The sequence below is a fragment of the Patagioenas fasciata genome, chromosome 31, assembly GCF_037038585.1.
Source record: "Patagioenas fasciata isolate bPatFas1 chromosome 31, bPatFas1.hap1, whole genome shotgun sequence".
Lineage (NCBI taxonomy): Eukaryota > Metazoa > Chordata > Aves > Columbiformes > Columbidae > Patagioenas > Patagioenas fasciata.
Window position 1 is genome coordinate 3,696,576 of NC_092550.1, and position 24,385 is coordinate 3,720,960.

The 24,385-nt window shown below is 62.6% G+C and overlaps 1 protein-coding gene across 2 annotated transcripts; it reads right to left on the reverse strand.

Moving 5' to 3' along the window:
- Positions 1-493: 493 nt before the first annotated feature.
- Positions 494-22,583, reverse strand: CADM4 (cell adhesion molecule 4). 2 transcript variants are annotated; one of them, XM_071800546.1, is made up of 9 exons: positions 22,468-22,579; positions 17,136-17,282; positions 8,905-9,057; positions 6,783-6,917; positions 5,229-5,393; positions 4,166-4,256; positions 3,144-3,337; positions 1,388-1,516; positions 494-621 (listed from the first exon to the last, which is right to left on the reverse strand). In XM_071800546.1, exons 1-9 carry the CDS (start codon positions 22,523-22,525, stop codon positions 515-517), a joined length of 1,179 nt encoding a protein of 392 aa, XP_071656647.1. In that variant the 5' UTR covers positions 22,526-22,579; the 3' UTR covers positions 494-514. The 2 variants fall into 2 exon arrangements, with proteins under 2 accessions (XP_071656647.1, XP_071656648.1); XM_071800547.1 differs by lacking the exon at positions 6,783-6,917 and having other exon boundaries at positions 22,468-22,583.
- Positions 22,584-24,385: the final 1,802 nt, after the last annotated feature.

Here is a 24,385-nt window from a genome sequence, read left to right on the forward strand (position 1 = left end):
TCCTCCTGTCCCCCCATGTCCCCCTTTGTCCCCCTGTCCCCCCATGTCCCCCATTGTCCCCAATGTCCCCCTGTCCCCCCGTGTCCCCCTTTGTCCCAATGTCCCCCTGTCTGTCCCATGTCCTCCAATGTCCCCTATACCCCTATTGTCCCCCTATGTCCCCATACCCCCCCATGTCACCCAATGTCCCCCAACGTCCCCAATGTCCCCCCATGTCCCTATATCCTCCCATGTCCCCCATTGTCCCCAATGTCCCCCTGTCCACCCCTGTCCCCCCATGTCCCCCATTGTCCCCATGTCCCCAATGTCCCCATGTCCCCCATTGTCCCCCATATCCCCCATGTCCCCCTGTCCCCCCATGTCCGCCATATCCTCCCATGTCCCCCATTGTCCCCAATGTCCCCCTGTCCCCCCCTGTCCCCCCATGTCCCCCATATCCCCCCATGTCCCCCATGTCCCCATGTCCCCCATTGTCCCCCATGTCCCCATGTCCCCCCGTCCCTGTCCGTCTGTCCTAGATGAAGAACTCCTCGCGCCGTTTCCCGCCGTCCCCCCCCAAAAACGCCTCCCGCGCCTCCCCGGGCTCGTCCAATCCGCTCGCTTCGTGCGTCAGGTACGACCCTGCGGCGGCCAATCAGGGAGCGGCTCCGGGGACCGCCCCGCCCCGCAGGGCCACGCCCCTTCCCGCGGCGATGCCCGAGCCTCCGGGCCCCGCCCACCACCCCTGGCCCCGCCTCCTCCCGAGCCAAGCGCCGCCCCCCCGCACAAGCCCCACCTCTTCCACAAACCCCGCCCCCTTAAACACCCACCCCTCCTTAAAGCCCCGCCCATCCTTAAAGCCCCGCCCATCCTTAAAGCCCCGCCCCCTTAATACAAGCCCCTCCCGCTTCTAATAAGCCCCACCCCTTAGGACAGCCCCGCCCCCTCACCAAGCCACACCCCCCTCTCCAAGCTCCGCCCCCTTCCCAAGCTCCACCCCATGTGCTCCACCCCCTTCCTAAGCATCACCCCATGCAAGCTCCGCCCCCCTCCCAAGCTCCACCCCCCAAGCTCCACCCCTATGCAGAATCCACCCCCTTCCCAAGCTCCGCCCCCTCCCCACTCCTTTAAACCCCCCCGGCCCCACGAGGCCCCACCCCCCTTTTGCTCCGCCCCCTCCCATTGTCCCCACCCTCTCGAAGGCCCCGCCCCCCATGCCCCACTCCATTGGCCCCGCCCTCAAGGCCCAGACATCCAAGGCCACGCCCCCCCGGCGCCGCCCCCCCCGGCGCCGTTTCCCTGAGCCCCCCCCCGCCCTTTTGGCCCCGCCCCCCCGGTTCTCCGCCCCCCCAGGCCCCGCCCCCCAGGCCCCGCCCCCCAGGCCCCGCCCCCCCGAGGCCCCGCCCACCTTTCTGGCGCACTGAGCACCAGAGCAGCGCCCCCAGCAGGCAGAGCAGCAGGAAAACCAGCAGCGCCAGGACCCCGCCCACGATGGCGAAGGGCGTGGCCTGGGGCGTGGCCAGGACCGCCCCCGCCGCTGCGGCACGGGGGGCGGGGTCACAGGGGGGCGGGGTCACGGGGAGGCGGGGTCACGGGGTTGGGAGGTGGGCGGGGTCATGGGGGCGGGAGGTGGGTGGGGTCGCGGGGGCGGAGTCACTGGGGCAGGGTTGGTGGGGTGGGGTTGAGAGGTGGGCGGGGTCACGGGGGCGGGGTCACGGTTTCGGGGGTGGGGTCGCGGGGGGCGGGGTTGGTGGGGGGTGGTTGGGAGGTGGGCGGGGTCATGGGGGCAGGGGTGGGCGGAGTCGTGGGGGGCGGGGTCACTGGGGCAGGGTTGGTGGGGCGGGGTTGGGAGGTGGGTGGGGTTATGGGGGCGGGGTCACGGGGCGGGGTCACGGGGGTGGGCGGGGTTGCGGGGGGCGGGGTCACTGGGGTAGGGTTGGTGGGGTTGGGAGGTGGGCGGGGTCACGGGGTTGGGGTCATGTGGGCGGGCCCGGGGGGTGGGCGGGGTCATGAGATTGTGGGCGTGGCCAGCACCGCCCCCACCGCTGCAGCATGGGGGCGGGGTCATGTGGGGGGGTGGGGCGGGGTCACGGGGTGGGTGGGGTCGCAGGGGGGCGGGGTCGCGGCTGTGGGCGGGGTCACGGGGTGGAGGGGTCACAGGAGTTGGTGGCATCACGGGGGTGGGGTCACGGTGGGTGGGCGGGGTCATGGGGTGGGTGGGGTCACAGGGGGCGGGGTGGGAATAGGTGACAATGGGTGACAATAGATGACAATAGATGAGATGACAATGGGTGACAGTAGGTGACAGTAGGTGACAACAGGATGACTACAGGATGACAACGGGTGACAATGGGTGACAATAGGATGACAGCGGGTGACAATAGGATGACAATGGGTGACAATGGGTGACAATGGGTGACAGCGGGTGACAACAGGATGACAATGGGTGACAATGGGTGACAATGGGTGACAATAGGATGACAGCGGGTGACAACAGGATGACAATGGGTGACAACAGGATGCCAATGGGTGACAATGGGTGACAACAGGATGACAATGGGTGACAATGGGTGACAACAGGATGACAATGGGTGACAATGGGTGACAATAGGATGACAATGGGTGACTACAGGATGCCAATGGGTGACTACAGGATGCCAATGGGTGACAATGGGTGACAATAGGATGAAAATGGGTGACTACAGGATGACAATGGGTGACTACAAGATGACAATGGGTGACAATGGGTGACAACAGGATGACAATGGGTGACAATGGGTGACAATAGACGACAATGGGTGACAATAGGATGCCAATGGGTGACAACAGGATGCCAATGGGTGACTACAGGATGACAATGGGTGACAACGGGTGACAATAGGATGCCAATGGGTGACAACAGGACGCCAATGGGTGACAATAGATGACAATGGGTGACTACAGGATGACAATGGGTGCCAATGGGTGGCAATAGGATGGCAATGGGTGACAATAATGACAGTAGGTGACAATAGGATGCCAATGGGTGCCAATGGGTGCCAATGGGTGCCAATATGATGACAGCAGATGACAATGGGTGACAGTAGGGGACAATACAATGACAACAGGTGGCAGTGGGTGACAGCGGGTGCCAATAGGATGCCAACGGGTGACAACGGCCGTACCGTAGACGCGCAGGGCGAAGCTGGCGCTGGCCCGTCCGTGCGCGTTGCCCGCGGAGCAGCTGTAGCTGTCCCCATTGTCCCCCGGGCCCAGGGCGGGGACGCGAAGCTCCGCCCCCCAGGGCCCCGCCCGCTGCTCCGCCCGCCCCGGAACAGGAAGTGACCCGTTGGAGCGAGACCACGACACCTCCGTGGGGCTGGAGGGGACAGCGGGGTCAGGGGGGCGATGGGGACATTGGGGGCAATGGGGACAATGGGGGCAATGGGGACATTGGGGGCAATGGGGGCAATGGGGACATTGGGGGCAATGGGGGCATTGGGGGCAATGGTGACAATGGGGGCAATGGGGGCAATGGGGACATTGGGGGCAATGGGGGCAATGGGGGCAATGGGGACATTGGGGGCAATGGGGGCAATGGGGGCAATGGGGACATTGGGGGCAATGGGGGCAATGGGGACATTGGGGGCAATGGGGACATTGGGGGGCAATGGGGGCAATGGGGACATTGAGGGCAATGGGGGCGATGGGGACATTGGGGGCAATGGGGACAATGGGGGCAATGGGGACAATGGGGGCAATGGGGATCAATGGGGGCAATGGGGACACCCCCAGATGTCCCCAGGTGTCCCCAGGGGCGGTGGCACTCACGGGGGGTTCCCGGTGACGCTGCAGCTCAGCACCAACGTGTCCCCTGTGTCCCCATTGTCCCCCATGCCACCCCGTGCTGTCCCCAGGTGTCCCCAGGGGGGTGTCCCCAGATGTCCCCAGGTGTCCCCAGATGTCCCCAGGTGTCCCCAGGGGGGTGTCCCCAGGTGTCCCCAGTGTCCCCAGGGGCGGTGGCACTCACGGGGGGTTCCCGGTGACGCTGCAGCTCAGCACCAACGTGTCCCCTGTGTCCCCATTGTCCCCCCTGCCACCCCGTGCTGTCCCCAGGTGTCCCCAGGGGGGTATCCCCAGGTGTCCCCAGGTGTCCCCAGGGGGTGTCCCCAGTGTCCCCAGTGTCCCCAGGGGCGGTGGCACTCACGGGGGGTTCCCGGTGACGCTGCAGCTCAGCACCAACGTGTCCCCCTCGCGCAGCACCCGCGGGGACGCCTGGATCCGCACACTGGGGGGGTCTGGGGACACAGGGGACAGCGCGGTGACACCGACCCCGGACAGGGACCCAGGGACCCCAGTGCCTCCCAGTGCCTCCCAGTGCCTCCCAGTGCATCCCAGTCACTTCCAGTCCCTCCCATTGACCTCCCAGTTCCTCCATTGACCTCCCAGTCTCCCCCATTGACCTCCCAGTCCCTCGTATTGACCTCCCAGTGCCCCCATTGACCCTCCCATTGACCTCCCAGTCCATCCCAGTCCCTCCCATTGACCCCTCCAGTCCCTCCCATTGACCTCCCAGTCCCTCCCATTGACCCCCCAGTCCATCCCAGTCCCTCCCATTGACCTCCCAGTCCATCCCATTGACCCCCCAGTCCATCCCAGTCCCTCCCATTGACCTCCCAGTCCCTCCCATTGACCTCCCAGTCCCTCCCATTGACCCCCCAGTCCATCCCAGTCCCTCCCATTGACCTCCCAGTCTCCCCCACTGACTTCCCAGTCCCTCCCATTGACTTCCCATTGACTTCCCAGTCCCTCCCATTGACTTCCCATTGACTTCCAGTCCCTCCATTGACCTCCCAGTCCCTCCCATTGACCTCCCAGTGCCTCCCATTGACCTCCCAGTGCCTCCAATTGACCTCCCAGTGCCTCCCATTGACCTCCCAGTCCCTCCCATTGACCTCCCAGTCCATCCCATTGACTTCCCATTGACTTCCAGTCCCTCCCGTTGACCTCCCAGTCTCCCCCATTGACTTCCCATTGACTTCCAGTCCCTCCATTGACCTCCCAGTCCCTCCCATTGACCTCCCAGTGCCTCCCATTGACCTCCCAGTGCCTCCCATTGACCTCCCAGTCCATCCCATTGACTTCCCATTGACTTCCAGTCCCTCCCATTGACCTCCCAGTCCATCCCATTGACTTCCCATTGACTTCCAGTCCCTCCGTTGACCTCCCAGTCCCTCCCAGTCCCCCCCAGCGCCCCCAGTGCCACCCACACTGCACGTCCAGCGTGTGCTGTGTCCGGCGCCGCTGTCCCCGGGGCAGGGCGGGATGCGTCACCTCGCAGGTGACGACGGCGCCGTTGTCCCCGCGCTCCACGCGCAGCCGCAGGACGTTCAGCTGGGTGAACACCAAGCCCCGCTGCTCCCGGCTGGGGACGCCTGGGGACATTGGGGACAATGGGGACATTGGGGGTGTTGGGGGCAATGGGGGCATTGGGGGCATTGGGGGCAATGGGGGCGATGGGGGCGATGGGGGCGATGGGGGCATTGGGGGCAATGGGGGCATTGGGGACATTGGGGGCAATGGGGACAATGGGGGTGATGGGGGCATTGGGGACACTGGGGACATTGGGGACATTGGGGGCAATGGGGGCAATGGGGACAATGGGGGCAATGGGGACATTGGGGGCAATGGGGGCAATGGGGGCAATGGGGACATTGGGGGCAATGGGGGACAATGGGGGTGATGGGGGTATTGGGGACACTGGGGACATTGGGGACATTGGGGGCAATGGGGGCAATGGGGACAATGGGGGCAATGGGGACATTGGGGACAATGGGGGCGGTGGGGGTGTTGGGGGCAATGGGGGCATTGGGGGCAATGGGGACATTGGGGGCAATGGGGGCAATGGGGACATTGGGGACAATGGGGGCAATGGGGACATTGGGGGCAATGGGGGCAATGGGGACATTGGGGACATCGGGGTCAATGGGGACATTGGGGGCAATGGGGACATTGGGGACAAGGGGGATCCCCATATCCCCCTGTGTCCATATCATCATCCCCCCCAATGTCCCCATGTCCCCATTGTCCCCTCACTGTCCCCATTGTCCCATTATCCCCAATGTCCCATCACTGTCCCCATTGTCCCCTCACTGTCCCCATTCTCCCATTACCCCCATATCCCCCTGTCCCCATTCTCCCCATGTCCCCCCACTCCCCCCTATCCCCCCATTCCCCCCCGTCCCCCATTGTCCCCATTACCCCCATGTCCCCCAACCCCCCAGTGTCCCCATTATCCCCAATGTCCCCATTGTCCCCATATCCCCCATCCCCCAGTGTCCCCATTATCCCCAATGTCCCCATTACCCCCATGTCCCCCCACTCCCCCCATTCCCCCATTGTCCACCATTGACCCCATGTCCCCATTATCCCCAATGTCCCCATATCCATTGCCCCCCATTGTCCCCATATCCCCCATTGACCCCACACCCCCCATTATCCCCAATGTCCCCATTACCCCCATATCCCCCATTGCCCCCCATTGTCCCCATATCCCCCATCCCCCCAATGTCCCCATTGTCCCCAATGCCCCCATTACCCCCATTGCCCCCATTACCCTCATTATCCCCAATGTCCCCATTCCCCCCATGTCCCCCATTCCCCCCACACCCCCATTATCCCCATTGACCCCATGTCCCCATTCTCCCCATATCCCCCGTCCCCCCCACCGCCCCCACCGCCCCCACCCCCCCGCTGTCCCCGCTGTCCCCGCTGTCCCCCCGCTGTCCCCGCTGTCCCCCCACTGTCCCCGCTGTCCCCGTTACCGCTGAGCTCCCTGCGGTCCCGGTACCAGCGCAGCGCCGCCGGGGGGCGCGCTCGGGGCACGAGGCAGCGCAGCTCCAGCTCCGCCCCCGCCACGGCCACGCCCCCCTGCGTCACTTCCGGCTCCGCGGGCGGCACTGGGGGGGGGAGGGGGGGAGAGACGGGGTCAGCCAGGGGGCAATGGGGACATTGGAGACATTGGGGACAATGGGGATAATGGGGACATTGAGGGCAATGGGGGCATTGGGGACAATGGGGGGCAATGGGGGCAATGGGGGCAATGGGGGTAATGGGGGCAATGAGGGCAATGGGGGCAATGGGGACATTGGGGGCAATGGGGGCAATGGGGACAATGGGGGCAATGGGGGCAATGGGGACATTGGGGGCAATGGGGACACATTGGGGGGCAATGGGGACATTGGGGGCAATGGGGGCGATGGGGACATTGGGGGCAATGGGGACATTGGGGGCAATGGGGGCGATGGGGGCAATGGGGGTAATGGGGGCAATGGGGGCAATGGGGGCAATGGGGACATTGGGGGCAATGGGGACATTGGGGGCAATGGGGGTAATGGGGGCAATGGGGGTAATGGGGGGCAATGGGGACATTGGGGGCAATGGGGGCGATGGGGACATTGGGGGCAATGGGGACACATTGGGGATAATGGGGGCAGTGGGGGTGATGGGGACATTGGGGGCAATGGGGGCATTGGGGACAATGGGGGGGATGGGGACACATTGGGGACACAGGGGGCAATGGGGACATTGGGAGCATTGGGGACATTGGGGGCAATGGGGACACATTGGGGGCAATGGGGACAAGGGACACCAAGGGACGTGACCCCACCACTCCCATGTCCCCAATGTCCCCAGGTGTCCCCAGAGTGACCCCGGGTGTCCCCAGTGTCCCCAGCAATGACACCGGACAGGTTCGGGTGTCCCGTGGGTGACACCGGCAGGAAGTGCCACCACATCCCTGTGTCACCAATGTCCCCAACGTCCCCACATCCTCCCGTGGCCTCCCCGGTGTCCCCAGCAATGCCACCGGACAGGTTCGGGTGTCCCGTGGGTGACACCGGCAGGAAGTGCCACCACATCCCTGTGTCACCAATGTCCCCAATGTCCCCACATGTCCCCGAGTGTCCTCAGGTGTCCCCAATGTCCCCAAGTCTTCTGTGATGTCTCCAAGTGTCCCCAATGTCCCCACATGTCCTGTGATGACCTGTGATGTCCCCCACTGTCCCCAATGTCCCCATCACCCCCATTGCCCCCAATGTCCCCATTCCCCCCATTGTCCCCATTGCCCCCAATGTCCCCATTGCCCCCAATGTCCCCATCATCCCCATCACCCCCATTGTCCCCAATGTCCCCATTGCCCCCAATGTCCCCATTGCCCCCAATGTCCCCATCATCCCCATCACCCCCATTGTCCCCAATGTCCCCATCACCTCCAATGTCCTCATCACCCCCAATGTCCCCATTGTCCCCATCACCCCCATTGCCCCCAATGCCCCCAATGTCCCCATCACCCCCAATGTCCCCATATCCCCCCAATGTCCCCATTATCCCCATTGTCCCCATCACCCCCATTGCCCCCAATGTCCCCATCGCCCCCAATGTCCCCATCACCCCCAATGTCCCCAATGTCCCCATTGCCCCCATTGCCCCCATTGCCCCCATTGCCCCCATTGTCCCCATTGTCCCCATCGCCCCCATCACCCCCAATGTCCCCATCACCCCCAATGTCCCCAATGTCCCCATTGCCCCCATTGCCCCCATTGCCCCCATCACCCCCATTGCCCCCATCACCCCCAATGTCCCCATCGCCCCCATCACCCCCAATGTCCCCAATGTCCCCATCACCCCCAATGTCCCCATTGCCCCCAATGCCCCCATCACCCCCAATGCCCCCATCACCCCCATCACCCCCAATGCCCCCATCACCCCCAATGCCCCCATCGCCCCCAATGCCCCCATCACCCCCAATGTCCCCATCACCCCCAATGCCCCCATCGCCCCCAATGTCCCCATCACCCCCATCGCCCCCAATGTCCCCATCACCCCCATCGCCCCCAATGTCCCCATCACCCCCAATGTCCCCCATGTCCCCACTGTCCCGCTCACCCAGCACGGTGAGGGTTGCGTTCTGGTGCCGCGTGTCCTCCCCGTAGAGCTGGCAGCTGTACCCCCCCTCATCCTCCAGGCGCGCGGGGCTGAGCCGGACCCGGAGCCGGCGCCGGCTGAACTCCAGCAGCTGGAACCGCTCGTCCTTCAGCGCTGTGACGTCACCGTGACGTCAGCAGTGACGTCAGCGTCACGTGACACCGTCATCATCAACATGGGGACATAGGGACCCATTAACATGGGGACATAGGGACCCATTGACAGGGACAATGGCCGAGCTCCAGCAGCCGGAACCGCTCGTCCTTGGGGGCTGTGACGTCACCGTGACGTCAGCAGTGACGTCAGCGTCACGTGACACCGTCATCATCAACATGGGGACATAGGGACCCATTAACACGGGGACATAGGGACCCATTCACAGGGACAATGGCCGAGCTCCAGCAGCTGGAACCGCTCGTCCTTCAGCGCTGTGACGTCACCGTGACGTCAGCAGTGACGTCAGCGTCACGTGACATCGTCATCATCATCATGGGGACATAGGGACCCATTAACATGGGGACATAGGGACCCATTGACAGGGACAATGGCCGAGCTCCAGCAGCCGGAACCGCTCGTCCTTGGGGGCTGTGACGTCAGCAGTGACGTCAGCAGTGACGTCAGCGTCACGTGACATCGTCGTCATCATCATGGGGACATAGGGACCCATTAACATGGGGACATAGGGACCCATTCACAGGGACAATGGCCGAGCTCCAGCAGCTGGAACCGCTCGTCCTTCAGCGCTGTGACGTCACCGTGACGTCAGCAGTGATGTCATCGTCACGTGACATCGTCATCATCATCATGGGGACATAGGGACCCATTAACATGGGGACATAGGGACCCATTCACAGGGACAATGGCCGAGCTCCAGCAGCCGGAACCGCTCGTCCTTGGGGGCTGTGACGTCACCGTGATGTCAGCAGTGACGTCATCGTCACGTGACACTGTCATCATCATCATGGGGACATAGGGACCCATTAACATGGGGACATAGGGACCCATTCACAGGGACAATGGCCGAGCTCCAGCAGCTGGAACCGCTCGTCCTTGGGGGCTGTGACGTCACCGTGACGTCAGCAGTGACGTCAGCGTCACGTGACATCGTCATCATCAACATGGGGACATAGGGACCCATTAACATGGGGACATAGGGACCCATTCACAGGGACAATGGCCGAGCTCCAGCAGCCGGAACCGCTCGTCCTTGGGGGCTGTGACGTCAGCAGTGACGTCAGCAGTGACGTCAGCGTCACGTGACATCGTCATCATCATCATGGGGACACAGGGACCCATTAACATGGGGACATAGGGACCCATTCACAGGGACAGTGGCCGAGCTCCAGCAGCCGGAACCGCTTGTCCTTGGGGGCTGTGACGTCAGCTGTGACGTCAGCAGTGACGTCATCGTCATAATACACCAGGGACATCATGGGGACATCAACGTGGGGACATAGGGACATCAACACTGGGACAGTGGCCGAGCTCCAGCAATGCTGGGACAATGGGGACATTGGGGTAATGGGGACATTGGGGGCAATGGGGACATTGGGGACATTGGGGGCAATGGGGGCATTGGGGGCAATGGGGACATTGGGGGCAATGGGGACATTGAGGACAATGGAGCCAGGGACACCCATGGGGACCCCATGGCCACCCCACATGGTCACAGTGTCACCTATGGAGTCACAGCGCCACCTACAGGGTCACTGTGTCACCTATGGGGACACAAAGCCACCTATGGGGACAAAGGGACCCTATGGGGACACACAGGGACACCCATGGGGACACACAGGGACACCCATGGGGACACACAGGGACCCTATGGGGACACACAGGGACCCTATGGGGACACACAGGGACACCTATGGGGACACACAGGGACCCTATGGGGACACACAGGGACACCTATGGGGACACACAGGGACACCCATGGGGACACACAGGGACACCTATGGGGACACACAGGGACCCTATGGGGTCACACAGGGACACCCATGGGGACACACAGGGACACCCATGGGGACACACAGGGACACCCATGGGGACACACAGGGACACCTATGGGGACACACAAGGACCCTATGGGGACACACAGGGACACCTATGGGGACACACAGGGACACCCATGGGGACACACAGGGACACCCATGGGGACACACAGGGACACCCATGGGGACACACAGGGACCCTATGGGGACACACAGGGACCCTATGGGGACACACAGGGACACCTATGGGGACACACAGGGACACCCATGGGGACCCCATGGCCACCCCACATGGTCACAGTGTCACCTATGGAGTCACAGCGCCACCTACAGGGTCACTGTGTCACCTATGGGGACAAAGGGACCCTATGGGGACACACAGGGACCCTATGGGGTCACACAGGGACCCCCATGGGGACACACAGGGACCCTATGGGGACACACAGGGACACCTATGGGGACACAGAGGGACACCCATGGGGACACAGGGACACCCATGGGGACACACAGGGACCCTATGGGGACACACAGGGACACCCATGGGGACACACAGGGACACCTATGGGGACACACAGGGACACCCATGGGGACACACAGGGACACCTATGGGGTCACACAGGGACCCTATGGGGACACACAGGGACACCCATGGGGACACACAGGGACACCCATGGGGACACACAGGGACACCTATGGGGACACACAGGGACACCCATGGGGACACACAGGGACCCTATGGGGACACACAGGGACCCTATGGGGACACACAGGGACATCCATGGGGACACACAGGGACCCTATGGGGACACACAGGGACACCCATGGGGACACACAGGGACCCTATGGGGACACACAGGGACACCCATGGGGACACACAGGGACACCCATGGGGTCACACAGGGACACCTATGGGGACACACAGGGACCCTATGGGGACACACAGGGACACCCATGGGGACACACAGGGACACCCATGGGGACACACAGGGACCCTATGGGGTCACACAGGGACACCTATGGGGACACACAGGGACCCTATGGGGACACACAGGGACCCTATGGGGACACACAGGGACACCCATGGGGACACACAGGGACCCTATGGGGACACACAGGGACACCCATGGGGACACACAGGGACACCCATGGGGACACACAGGGACCCTATGGGGACACACAGGGACACCCATGGGGACACACAGGGACCCTATGGGGTCACACAGGGACACCTATGGGGACACACAGGGACACCCATGGGGACACACAGGGACCCTATGGGGACACACAGGGACCCTATGGGGACACACAGGGACACCCATGGGGACACACAGGGACCCTATGGGGTCACACAGGGACACCTATGGGGACACACAGGGACCCTATGGGGTCACACAGGGACACCCATGGGGACACACAGGGACACCCATGGGGTCACACAGGGACCCTATGGGGTCACACAGGGACACCTATGGGGACACACAGGGACACCTATGGGGACACACAGGGACACCCATGGGGACACACAGGGACCCTATGGGGACACACAGGGACACCCATGGGGACACACAGGGACCCTATGGGGTCACACAGGGACCCTATGGGGTCACACAGGGACACCTATGGGGACACACAGGGACCCTATGGGGACACACAGGGACCCTATGGGGACACACAGGGACACCCATGGGGACACACAGGGACACCCATGGGGACACACAGGGACCCTATGGGGTCACACAGGGACACCCATGGGGACACACAGGGACACCCATGGGGACACACAGGGACATCCATGGGGACACACAGGGACCCTATGGGGACACACAGGGACCCTATGGGGACACACAGGGACACCCATGGGGACACACAGGGACCCTATGGGGACACACAGGGACACCCATGGGGACACACAGGGACCCTATGGGGACACACAGGGACACCCATGGGGACACACAGGGACCCTATGGGGACACACAGGGACACCCATGGGGACACACAGGGACCCTATGGGGACACACAGGGACACCCATGGGGACACACAGGGACCCTATGGGGACACACAGGGACACCTATGGGGACACACAGGGACACCCATGGGGACACACAGGGACCCTATGGGGACACACAGGGACATCCATGGGGACACACAGGGACCCTATGGGGACACACAGGGACCCTATGGGGACACACAGGGACACCCATGGGGACACACAGGGACCCTATGGGGACACACAGGGACACCCATGGGGACACACAGGGACCCTATGGGGACACACAGGGACACCCATGGGGACACACAGGGACCCTATGGGGACACACAGGGACACCCATGGGGACACACAGGGACCCTATGGGGACACACAGGGACACCCATGGGGACACACAGGGACCCTATGGGGACACACAGGGACACCTATGGGGACACACAGGGACACCCATGGGGACACACAGGGACCCTATGGGGACACACAGGGACACCCATGGGGACACACAGGGACCCTATGGGGACACACAGGGACACCCATGGGGACACACAGGGACCCTATGGGGACACACAGGGACACCTATGGGGACACACAGGGACACCCATGGGGACACACAGGGACCCTATGGGGACACACAGGGACACCCATGGGGACACACAGGGACCCTATGGGGACACACAGGGACACCTATGGGGACACACAGGGACACCCATGGGGACACACAGGGACCCTATGGGGACACACAGGGACACCTATGGGGTCACACAGGGACACCTATGGGGACACACAGGGACACCCATGGGGACACACAGGGACACCCATGGGGTCACACAGGGACACCTATGGGGACACACAGGGACACCTATGGGGACACACAGGGACCCTATGGGGACACACAGGGACACCCATGGGGACACACAGGGACACCTATGGGGACACACAGGGACACCCATGGGGACACACAGGGACCCTATGGGGACACACAGGGACACCCATGGGGACACACAGGGACCCTATGGGGACACACAGGGACACCTATGGGGACACACAGGGACACCCATGGGGACACACAGGGACCCTATGGGGACACACAGGGACACCCATGGGGACACACAGGGACCCTATGGGGACACACAGGGACACCCATGGGGACACACAGGGACCCTATGGGGACACACAGGGACACCTATGGGGACACACAGGGACACCCATGGGGACACACAGGGACCCTATGGGGACACACAGGGACACCCATGGGGACACACAGGGACCCTATGGGGACACACAGGGACACCCATGGGGACACACAGGGACACCCATGGGGACACACAGGGACCCTATGGGGACACACAGGGACCCTATGGGGTCACACAGGGACCCTATGGGGACACACAGGGACACCCATGGGGACACACAGGGACCCTATGGGGACACACAGGGACTCTATGGGGACACACAGGGACCCTATGGGGTCACACAGGGACACCCATGGGGACACACAGGGACACCCATGGGGTCACACAGGGACCCTATGGGGTCACACAGGGACACCTATGGGGACACACAGGGACACCTATGGGGACACACAGGGACACCCATGGGGACACACAGGGACCCTATGGGGACACACAGGGACACCCATGGGGACACACAGGGACACCTATGGGGTCACACAGGGACCCTATGGGGTCACACAGGGACACCTATGGGGACACACAGGGACCCTATGGGGACACACAGGGACACCTATGGGGACACACAGGGACACCTATGGGGACACACAGGGACACCCATGGGGACACACAGGGACCCTATGGGGACACACAGGGACACCTATGGGGACACACAGGGACCCTATGGGGACACACAGGGACACCTATGGGGACACACAGGGACACCTATGGGGACACACAGGGACCCTATGGGGACACACAGGGACCCTATGGGGACACACAGGGACACCCATGGGGACACACAGGGACATCCATGGGGACACACAGGGACCCTATGGGGACACACAGGGACACCTATGGGGACACACAGGGACACCCATGGGGACACACAGGGACACCCATGGGGACACACAGGGACACCCATGGGGACACACAGGGACCCTATGGGGTCACACAGGGACACCCATGGGGACACACAGGGACACCCATGGGGACACACAGGGACATCCATGGGGACACACAGGGACACCTATGGGGTCACACAGGGACACCCATGGGGACACACAGGGACCCTATGGGGACACACAGGGACACCCATGGGGACACACAGGGACCCTATGGGGACACACAGGGACACCCATGGGGACACACAGGGACCCTATGGGGACACACAGGGACACCCATGGGGACACACAGGGACCCTATGGGGACACACAGGGACACCTATGGGGACACACAGGGACACCCATGGGGACACACAGGGACCCTATGGGGACACACAGGGACACCCATGGGGACACACAGGGACCCTATGGGGACACACAGGGACACCTATGGGGACACACAGGGACACCCATGGGGACACACAGGGACCCTATGGGGACACACAGGGACACCTATGGGGTCACACAGGGACACCCATGGGGTCACACAGGGACACCTATGGGGACACACAGGGACACCTATGGGGACACACAGGGACCCTATGGGGACACACAGGGACCCTATGGGGACACACAGGGACACCCATGGGGACACACAGGGACACCCATGGGGACACACAGGGACCCTATGGGGTCACACAGGGACACCTATGGGGACACACAGGGACCCTATGGGGACACACAGGGACCCTATGGGGACACACAGGGACACCCATGGGGACACACAGGGACCCTATGGGGACACACAGGGACACCTATGGGGACACACAGGGACATCCATGGGGACACACAGGGACCCTATGGGGACACACAGGGACACCTATGGGGACACACAGGGACACCCATGGGGACACACAGGGACCCTATGGGGTCACACAGGGACACCTATGGGGACACACAGGGACCCTATGGGGTCACACAGGGACACCCATGGGGACACACAGGGACCCTATGGGGACACACAGGGACACCCATGGGGACACACAGGGACCCTATGGGGTCACACAGGGACACCTATGGGGACACACAGGGACACCCATGGGGACACACAGGGACCCTATGGGGACACACAGGGACACCCATGGGGACACACAGGGACCCTATGGGGTCACACAGGGACACCCATGGGGACACACAGGGACACCCATGGGGACACACAGGGACCCTATGGGGACACACAGGGACACCTATGGGGACACAGAGGGACACCCATGGGGACACAGGGACACCCATGGGGACACACAGGGACACCCATGGGGACACACAGGGACCCTATGGGGACACACAGGGACACCCATGGGGACACACAGGGACCCTATGGGGACACACAGGGACACCTATGGGGACACACAGGGACCCTATGGGGACACACAGGGACACCCATGGGGACACACAGGGACACCTATGGGGACACACAGGGACCCTATGGGGACACAGGGACACCCATGGGGACACACAGGGACCCTATGGGGTCACACAGGGACACCCATGGGGACACACAGGGACACCCATGGGGACACACAGGGACACCTATGGGGACACACAGGGACCCTATGGGGACACACAGGGACACCCATGGGGACACACAGGGACCCTATGGGGACACACAGGGACACCCATGGGGACACACAGGGACCCTATGGGGACACACAGGGACACCCATGGGGACACACAGGGACCCTATGGGGACACACAGGGACACCTATGGGGACACACAGGGACATCCATGGGGACACACAGGGACCCTATGGGGACACACAGGGACACCCATGGGGACACACAGGGACCCTATGGGGACACACAGGGACACCCATGGGGACACACAGGGACCCTATGGGGACACACAGGGACACCCATGGGGACACACAGTGTCACCTATGGGGACACACAAGGACCCTATGGGGACACACAGGGACACCCATGGGGACCCCATGGTCACCCCAGCTGGAACCATTGCCCCCATTGTCCCCAATGTCCCCATTGACTCCATTACCCACATTACCCCCAATGTCCCCAATACCCCCAGTGTCCCCATTGCCCCCAATGTCCCGAATGTCCCCATCGCCCCCACTGTCCCCAGTGTCCCCAATGTCCCCTCACCGCGGGTGCCATTGAAGAACAGCGTCTGCCGCGCCGGGTTCTGGATGACGACGATGGAGCCGTCGTAGCCGTGCAGGTGACACGTGAGCTCGGCCGCGTCCCCCTCCAGCACCGTGACATTGTCGGCCACCAGCTCCTGCGCCCCGCCTGGGACATTGGGGACATCGGGGATGATGGGGACATCGGGGGCGATGGGGACATTGGGGGTAATGGGGACATCAGGGGCAATGGAGGTCAATTGGAGTCTATGGAGGTCAATGGAGGTCAATGGAGGTCAATGGAGGTCAATGGGAGTCAATGGGAGTCATTGGGAGTCATTGGGAGTCAATGGGGGGCAATGGGGGGCAATGGGGTCAAAGGGAGTCAATGGAGGTCAATGGGGGTCAATGGAGGTCAATGGGGGTCAATGGGGTCAATGGGGGTCTATGGGGGTCTATGGAGGTCAATGGGAGTCAATGGGGGTCAATGGGGTCAATGGAGGTCAATGGGGGTCAATGGGGTCAATGGGATCAATGGGGTCAATGGGGTCAATGGAGGTCAATGGGGTCAATGGGAGTCAATGGGGGTCTATGGGGATCTATGGGGATCTATGGAGGTCAATGGGAGTCAATGGGGGTCTATGGGGGTCAATGGGGGTCTATCGGGGTCTATAGGGGTCTATGGAGGTCAATGGGGGTCTATGGGGGTCTATGGGGGTCTATGGGGGTCTATGGGTGCAGGTGACACGTGAGCTCGGCCGCGTCCCCCTCCAGCACCGTGACATTGTCGGCCACCAGCTCCTGCGCCCCGCCTGGGACATTGGGGACATCGGGGATGATGGGGACATCGGGGGCGATGGGGACATGGGGGGCAATGGGGACATTGGGGATGATGGGGACATCGGGGGCGATGGGGACATGGGGGTAATGGGGACATTGGGGATGATGGGGACATTGGGGGCGATGGGGACATCGGGGGCGATGGGGACATGGGGGGTAATGGGGACATCGGGGGCAATGGAGGTCAATTGGAGTCTATGGAGGTCAATGGAGGTCAATGGGAGTCAATGGGAGTCAATGGGGGGCAATGGGGGGCAATGGGGGGCAATGGGGGTCAATGGGGGTCTATGGAGGTCTATGGAGGTCTATGGAGGTCAATGGAGGTCAATGGAGGTCAATGGGAGTCAATGGGAGTCAATGGGGGGAAATGGGGTCAAAGGGAGTCAATGGGGGTCAATGGGGGTCAATGGGGGTCAATGGGGGTCAATGGAGGTCTATGGAGGTCTATGGAGGTCAATGGAGGTCAATGGGGGTCAATGGGGGTCAATGGGGGTCAATGGGGGTCAATGGGAGCTAATGGGAGTCAATGGGGGGCAATGGGAGTCAATGGGAGTCAGTGGGGGGCAATGGGGGGCAATGGGGTCAAAGGGAGTCAATGGAGGTCAATGGGGGTCAATGGGGGTCAATGGGGGTCAATGGGATCAATGGGGTCAATGGAGGTCAATGGGGGTCAATGGGGGTCTATGGAGGTCTATGGAGGTCAATGGAGGTCAATGGAGGTCAATGGAGGTCAATGGGGGTCAATGGGGGTCAATGGGGTCAACGGAGGTCAATGGAGGTCAATGGGGTCAATGGGAGTCAATGGGGGTCTATGGGGGTCTATGGAGGTCAATGGGAGTCTATGGGGGTCAATGGGGGTCTATGGGGGTCTATGGAGGTCAATGGGAGTCTATGGGGGTCTATGGGGGTCTATGGGGGTCTATGGGAGTCAATGGGGGTCTATGGGGGTCTATGGGGGTCTATGGGGGTCAGTGGGATCAATGCGGATCAATGGGGTCAATGGGGGTCTATGGGGGTCTATGGGGGTCTATGGGGGTCTATGGGGGTCAATGGGGACACTCGCACCATGGCCTTGGGGACATTGGGGACACCGGGCTGGTGGCAGCTCAGGGACACCCCCAACCCCGGTGACACCGGCCCTGGGGCAGAGGTGATGTCACGGCCCCGAACGCCTGGGTCCCCCCCGAACTCCTGGGTCCCTCCCGAACTCCTGGGTCCCTTCCTGAACTCCTGGGTCCCTCCCGAACTCCTGGGTCCCTCCCGGACTCCTGGGTCCCTCCCGGACTCCTGGGTCCCTTCCTGAACTCCTGGGTCCCCCCCCGAACTCCTGGGTCCCCCCCGAACTCCTGGGTCCCCCCCGGACTCCTGGGTCCCTCCCGAACTCCTGGGTCCCCCCCTGAACTCCTGGGTCCCCCCCGAACTCCTGGGTCCCCCTCCCGAACTCCTGGGTCCCCTCCCGAACTCCTGGGTCCCCCCCGAACTCCTGGGTCCCCCCCGAACTCCTGGGTCCCCTCCCGGACTCCTGGGTCCCTCCCGAACTCCTGGGTCCCTCCCGGACTCCTGGGTCCCCCCCGAACTCCTGGGTCCCTCCCGAACTCCTGGGTCCCTCCCGGACTCCTGGGTCCCCCCCCGAACTCCTGGGTCCCCCCCCGAACTCCTGGGTCCCTCCCGAACTCCTGGGTCCCTCCCGGACTCCTGGGTCCCCCCCCGAACTCCTGGGTCCCCCCCCGAACTCCTGGGTCCCCCCCGAACTCCTGGGCCCCCCCCTGATCTCCTGGGTCCCTCCCGGACGCCTGGGTCCCTCCCGGACTCCTGGGTTCCCCCCGAACTCCTGGGTTCCCTCCCGAACGCCTGGGTTCCCTCCCGAACGCCTGGGTCCCCCCCGGACTCCTGGGTCCCCCCCGGACTCCTGGGTCCCCCCTGAACTCCTGGGTCCCTCCCGAACTCCTGGGTCCCCCCCGGACTCCTGGGTCCCTCCCTGAACTCCTGGGTCCCTCCCGGACTCCTGGGTCCCTCCCGGACGCCTGGGTCCCTCCCGGACGCCTGGGTCCCCCCTCGGCCTCATTGGGGAGGGGTTGTCACCGAGGGGGGGGTGACACAAAGGGGGTGACACCGAGCGGGGGGGGGGAGGGGATGGGTGACATCGCGTTTTGCTGAGTCAGCACAATCCGCCCCTCCCCCCCCCACCCAGGGTGACCCTCACGGTCAAGGTCGTCACCAACCCAAGGTCACCCCTGGCCACGGGGACCCAGGCGTCCGGGAGGGACCCAGGCGTCCGGGAGGGACCCAGGAGTTCGGGGAGGGACCCAGGCGTCCGGGGGGGACCCAGGAGTCCGGGAGGGACCCAGGAGTTCGGGGGGGGACCCAGGCGTCCGGGAGGGACCCAGGCGTCCGGGAGGGGACCCAGGAGTCCGGGAGGGACCCAGGCGTCCAGGAGGGGACCCAGGCGTCCGGGAGGGGACCCAGGCGTCCGGGAGGGGACCCAGGCGTCCGGGTGCTGCCCACGGAGGTGACACAGGGACAAGTGCCACATTGTTCCCGCCATCGTCCCCCCCCCCTTCCCCACCCACTCGGACGCCTGGGTCCCTTCCTGAGTGGGTGCTGGGTGGGGGATGGCAGGCGCCCGGACGCCTGGGTCCCCTCCCGGACGCCTGGGTCCCCTCCCGGACGCCTGGGTCCACAATGGTCCCTTCTGTGCCACCCACGCCGTGGGGGGGGGGACGGGACAGACCGGCGCTGCCTGGCACCTTGGCGGGGACCCAGGCGTCCGGGGGGGACCCAGGCGTCCGGGGGGGACCCAGGAGTTCGGGAGGGACCCAGGAGTTCGGGGGGGGGGTTGGGAACAAGGGACACACGTGGGGACATTGGGGGGGGGCTGCGGCAGAGCTGGTGACAACTGGGGGGGGGGACAAAGGGACAAGGGGGGTGGGGACAATGGGGGGGGTTTGGGGACATTGGGGGGTTTGGGGACATTGGGGGGTTGGGGACATTGGGGGGGGGGTGGGGACATTGGGGGGGTTTGGGGACAATGGGGGGGTTGGGGACATTGGGGGGGTTTGGGGACAATGGGGGGGTTTGGGGACATTGGGGGGGTTGGGGACATTGGGGGGGGGTGGGGACAATGGGGGGTTGGGGACATTGGGGGGGGGTGGGGACATTGGGGGGTTTGGGGACATTGGGGGGGGGGTGGGGACAATGGGGGGTTGGGGACATTGGGGGGGTTTGGGGACAATGGGGGGGTTGGGGACATTGGGGGGGGTTGGGGACAATGGGGGGGGTTGGGGACAATGGGGGGGGGTGGGGGACATTGGGGGGGTTTGGGGACATTGGGGGGGTGGGGACATTGGGGGGGTGGGGACAATCCAAGGGGGTTTTGGGGTCAATTTGGGGACAATTTAAGGGGTTTGGGTCCAATCTGGGGGGATTTTGGGGCCAATTTAAGGGGTTTTGGGTCAATTTAAGGACTTTGGGGACAATTTGGGGGGGATTTTGGGCCTAATTTAAGGGGTTTTGGGCCCAATGTAAGGGGTTTGGGGTCCAATTTAAGGGCTTTTGGGGTCAATTTAAGGGATTTTGGGGTCAATTTGGGGCCAATTTAAGGGATTTTGGGGTCAGTTTAAGGGGTTTTGGGGCCAATTTATGGGGTTTTGGGGCCAATTTATGGGGTTTGGGGACAACCTGGGGACAATTTAAGGGGATTTGGGGCCAATTTAAGGGATTTTGGGCCTAATTTGGGGCCAATTTTAAGGATTTTGGGCCTAATTTATGGGGTTTTGGGCCCAATTTGGGGCCAATTTAAGGGATTTTGAGCCCAATTTAAGGGGATTTTGGGTCCAATTTAAGGGATTTTGGGTCCAATTTAAGGGATTTTGGGCCCAATTTGGGGCCAATTTGGGACCAATTTAAGGGGTTTTGGGGCCAATTTAAGGGATTTTGGGGCCAATTTAAGGGGTTTTGGGCCCAATTTGGGGCCAATTTGGGGCCAATTTAAGGGGTTTTGGGCCCAATTCAAGGGGTTTTGGGCCCAATTTAAGGGGTTTTGGGCCCAATTTGGGGCCAATTTGGGTCCAATTTAAGGGGTTTTGGGCCCAATTTAAGGGGTTTTGGGGCCAATTTGGGGCCAATTTAAGGGATTTTGGGCCCAATTTAAGGGGTTTGGGGGCCAATTTGGGGCCAATTTAAGGGATTTTGGGCCCAATTTATGGGGTTTTGGGCCCAATTTATGGGGTTTTGGGCCCAATTTGGGGCCGGGGGGGGTGGGGGATGGGGGCTCGGGGTCCGGGGGGGGATGGGGGTTGGGGGGGGGGGGGGTTGGGGTCGTTTTGGGGGTGATGGGGGGGGCGGGTTCCGGGGGTTTTGGGACCGGGAGGGGTGTGGGGGGGGGTGATCGGGGCCGTTTTTGGAGGGGGGGGGGATGGGGTTTTCGGGTCCGGGGGGGGGTGGGGGATGGGAGCTCGGGGTCCGGGGGGGGGTGGGGGATTTGGGGGGGGGTCGGGGCCGTTTTTGGGGCTCACCCAGCGCGGTCGCCCAGAGCAGGAGCAGCAGCAGCGGGGGGGGCGGGGGGGGCTCCATGGCGGCTGCGACCGCGGCGGCTGCACCTGATCAGCGATGATAATGAGATGCGGGGGCTCGGCCAATGGGGAGAGCGGAGGGCGGGGGAGGGAGAGGCGGGGGCTCGGCCAATGGGGGAGAGGAGGGGGGGATGAGAGGCAGGGGCTCGGCCAATGGGGAGGGAGCAGGGGGGTAATGAGAGGCAGGGGCTCAACCAATGGGAGAGAGGAGGGGGGAATGAGATGCGGGGGTTAAACCAATGGGAGAGAGGAGGGGGTAATGAGATGCGGGGGTTAAACCAATGGGAGAGAGGAGGGGGGTAATGAGATGCGGGGGTTAAACCAATGGGAGAGAGGAGGGGGTAATGAGAGGTAGGGGAGTGACCAATGGGGAGAGAGGAGGCTGGGGATAATGTATGTTAATGAGATGCAGGGGAGCGGCCAATGGGGGGGTAATGAGATGCAGGGGTTAAACCAATGGGAGAGAGGAGGGGGTAATGAGATGCGGGGGTTAAACCAATGGGAGAGAGGAGGGGGTAATGAGATGCGGGGGTTAAACCAATGGGAGAGAGGAGGGGGTAATGAGATGCGGGGGTTAAACCAATGGGAGAGAGGAGGGGGTAATGAGATGCGGGGGTTAAACCAATGGGAGAGAGGAGGGGGGGGGATGAGATGCGGGGGTTAAACCAATGGGAGAGAGGAGGGGGTAATGAGATGCGGGGGTTAAACCAATGGGAGAGAGGAGGGGGTAATGAGATGCGGGGGTTAAACCAATGGGAGAGGGGAGGGGGGTAATGAGATGCGGGGGTTAAACCAATGGGAGAGAGGAGGGGGTAATGAGATGCGGGGGTTAAACCAATGGGAGAGAGGAGGGGGTAATGAGATGCGGGGGTTAAACCAATGGGAGAGAGGAGGGGGTAATGAGATGCGGGGGTTAAACCAATGGGAGAGAGGAGGGGGGGGGATGAGAGGTAGGGGAGCGACCAATGGGGAGAGAGGAGGCTGGGATAATGTATGTTAATGAGATGCGGGGGAGCGACCAATGGGGAGAGAGGGGGGGGGTAATGAGAGGCAGGGGCTCGGCCAATGGGGAGGGAGCAGGGGGGGTAATGAGAGGCAGGGGAGCGACCAATGGGAGAGAGGAGGGGGTAATGAGATGCGGGGGTTAAACCAATGGGAGAGAGGAGGGGGTAATGAGATGCGGGGGTTAAACCAATGGGAGAGAGGAGGGGGTAATGAGATGCGGGGGTTAAACCAATGGGAGAGAGGAGGGGGGTAATGAGATGCGGGGGTTAAACCAATGGGAGAGAGGAGGGGGGGGGATGAGAGGTAGGGGAGCGACCAATGGGGAGAGAGGAGGCTGGGATAATGTATGCTAATGAGATGCAGGGGAGCGGCCAATGGGGAGAGAGGAGGGGGTAATGAGATGCAGGAGCCACAGCCAATGGGGAGAGAGTGGGGGGGGGGGAATGAGATGCAAGGGTTCAACCAATGGGGAGCAAGGAGGGGTAATATATGTTAATGAGATGCAGGGGATTGGCCAATGGGGAGAGGGGAGGGATGATAATGAGATGCAGGGCACCAGCCAATGGGGTTAAATGAGACTAAAGAGAGTGAAAATGGGGCTGCAAAGGGTCAGAAATGGGGCTAAAAAGGGTCAATATGGTCAAAAATGGGGCTGAAAAGGGTCAGAGTGAGACGAAAGAGTGAAAAGTGCGTTCAAACGGGGCAAAAATGGGGCTAAAAAGGTCAAAGACGGGGCTAAGCAGACCCAGAGAGCCCAAACGGAGTTAAAAATGGGGCTAAAAGGTGCGAAAAAGGGGCCACGCAGAAGCTGAGGGAACTTGAGGGCGGCAGCGGCTCCAGCACGAAGCTCCAGCCC

Excerpts from the sequence above, each read along its gene's own strand:
- CADM4 (XM_071800546.1), bottom strand. The coding sequence starts at position 22,525 with ATGGAGCCCCCCCCGCCCCCCCCGCTGCTGCTGCTCCTGCTCTGGGCG. Across the intron at positions 9,058-17,135 it reads GTTCTTCAATGGCACCCGCG|CGCTGAAGGACGAGCGGTTC; the intron begins GTGAGGGGACAT and ends GTGACGTCACAG. Across the intron at positions 1,517-3,143 it reads CTTCGCCCTGCGCGTCTACG|CGGCGGGGGCGGTCCTGGCC; the intron begins GTACGGCCGTTG and ends CCCGTGCCGCAG.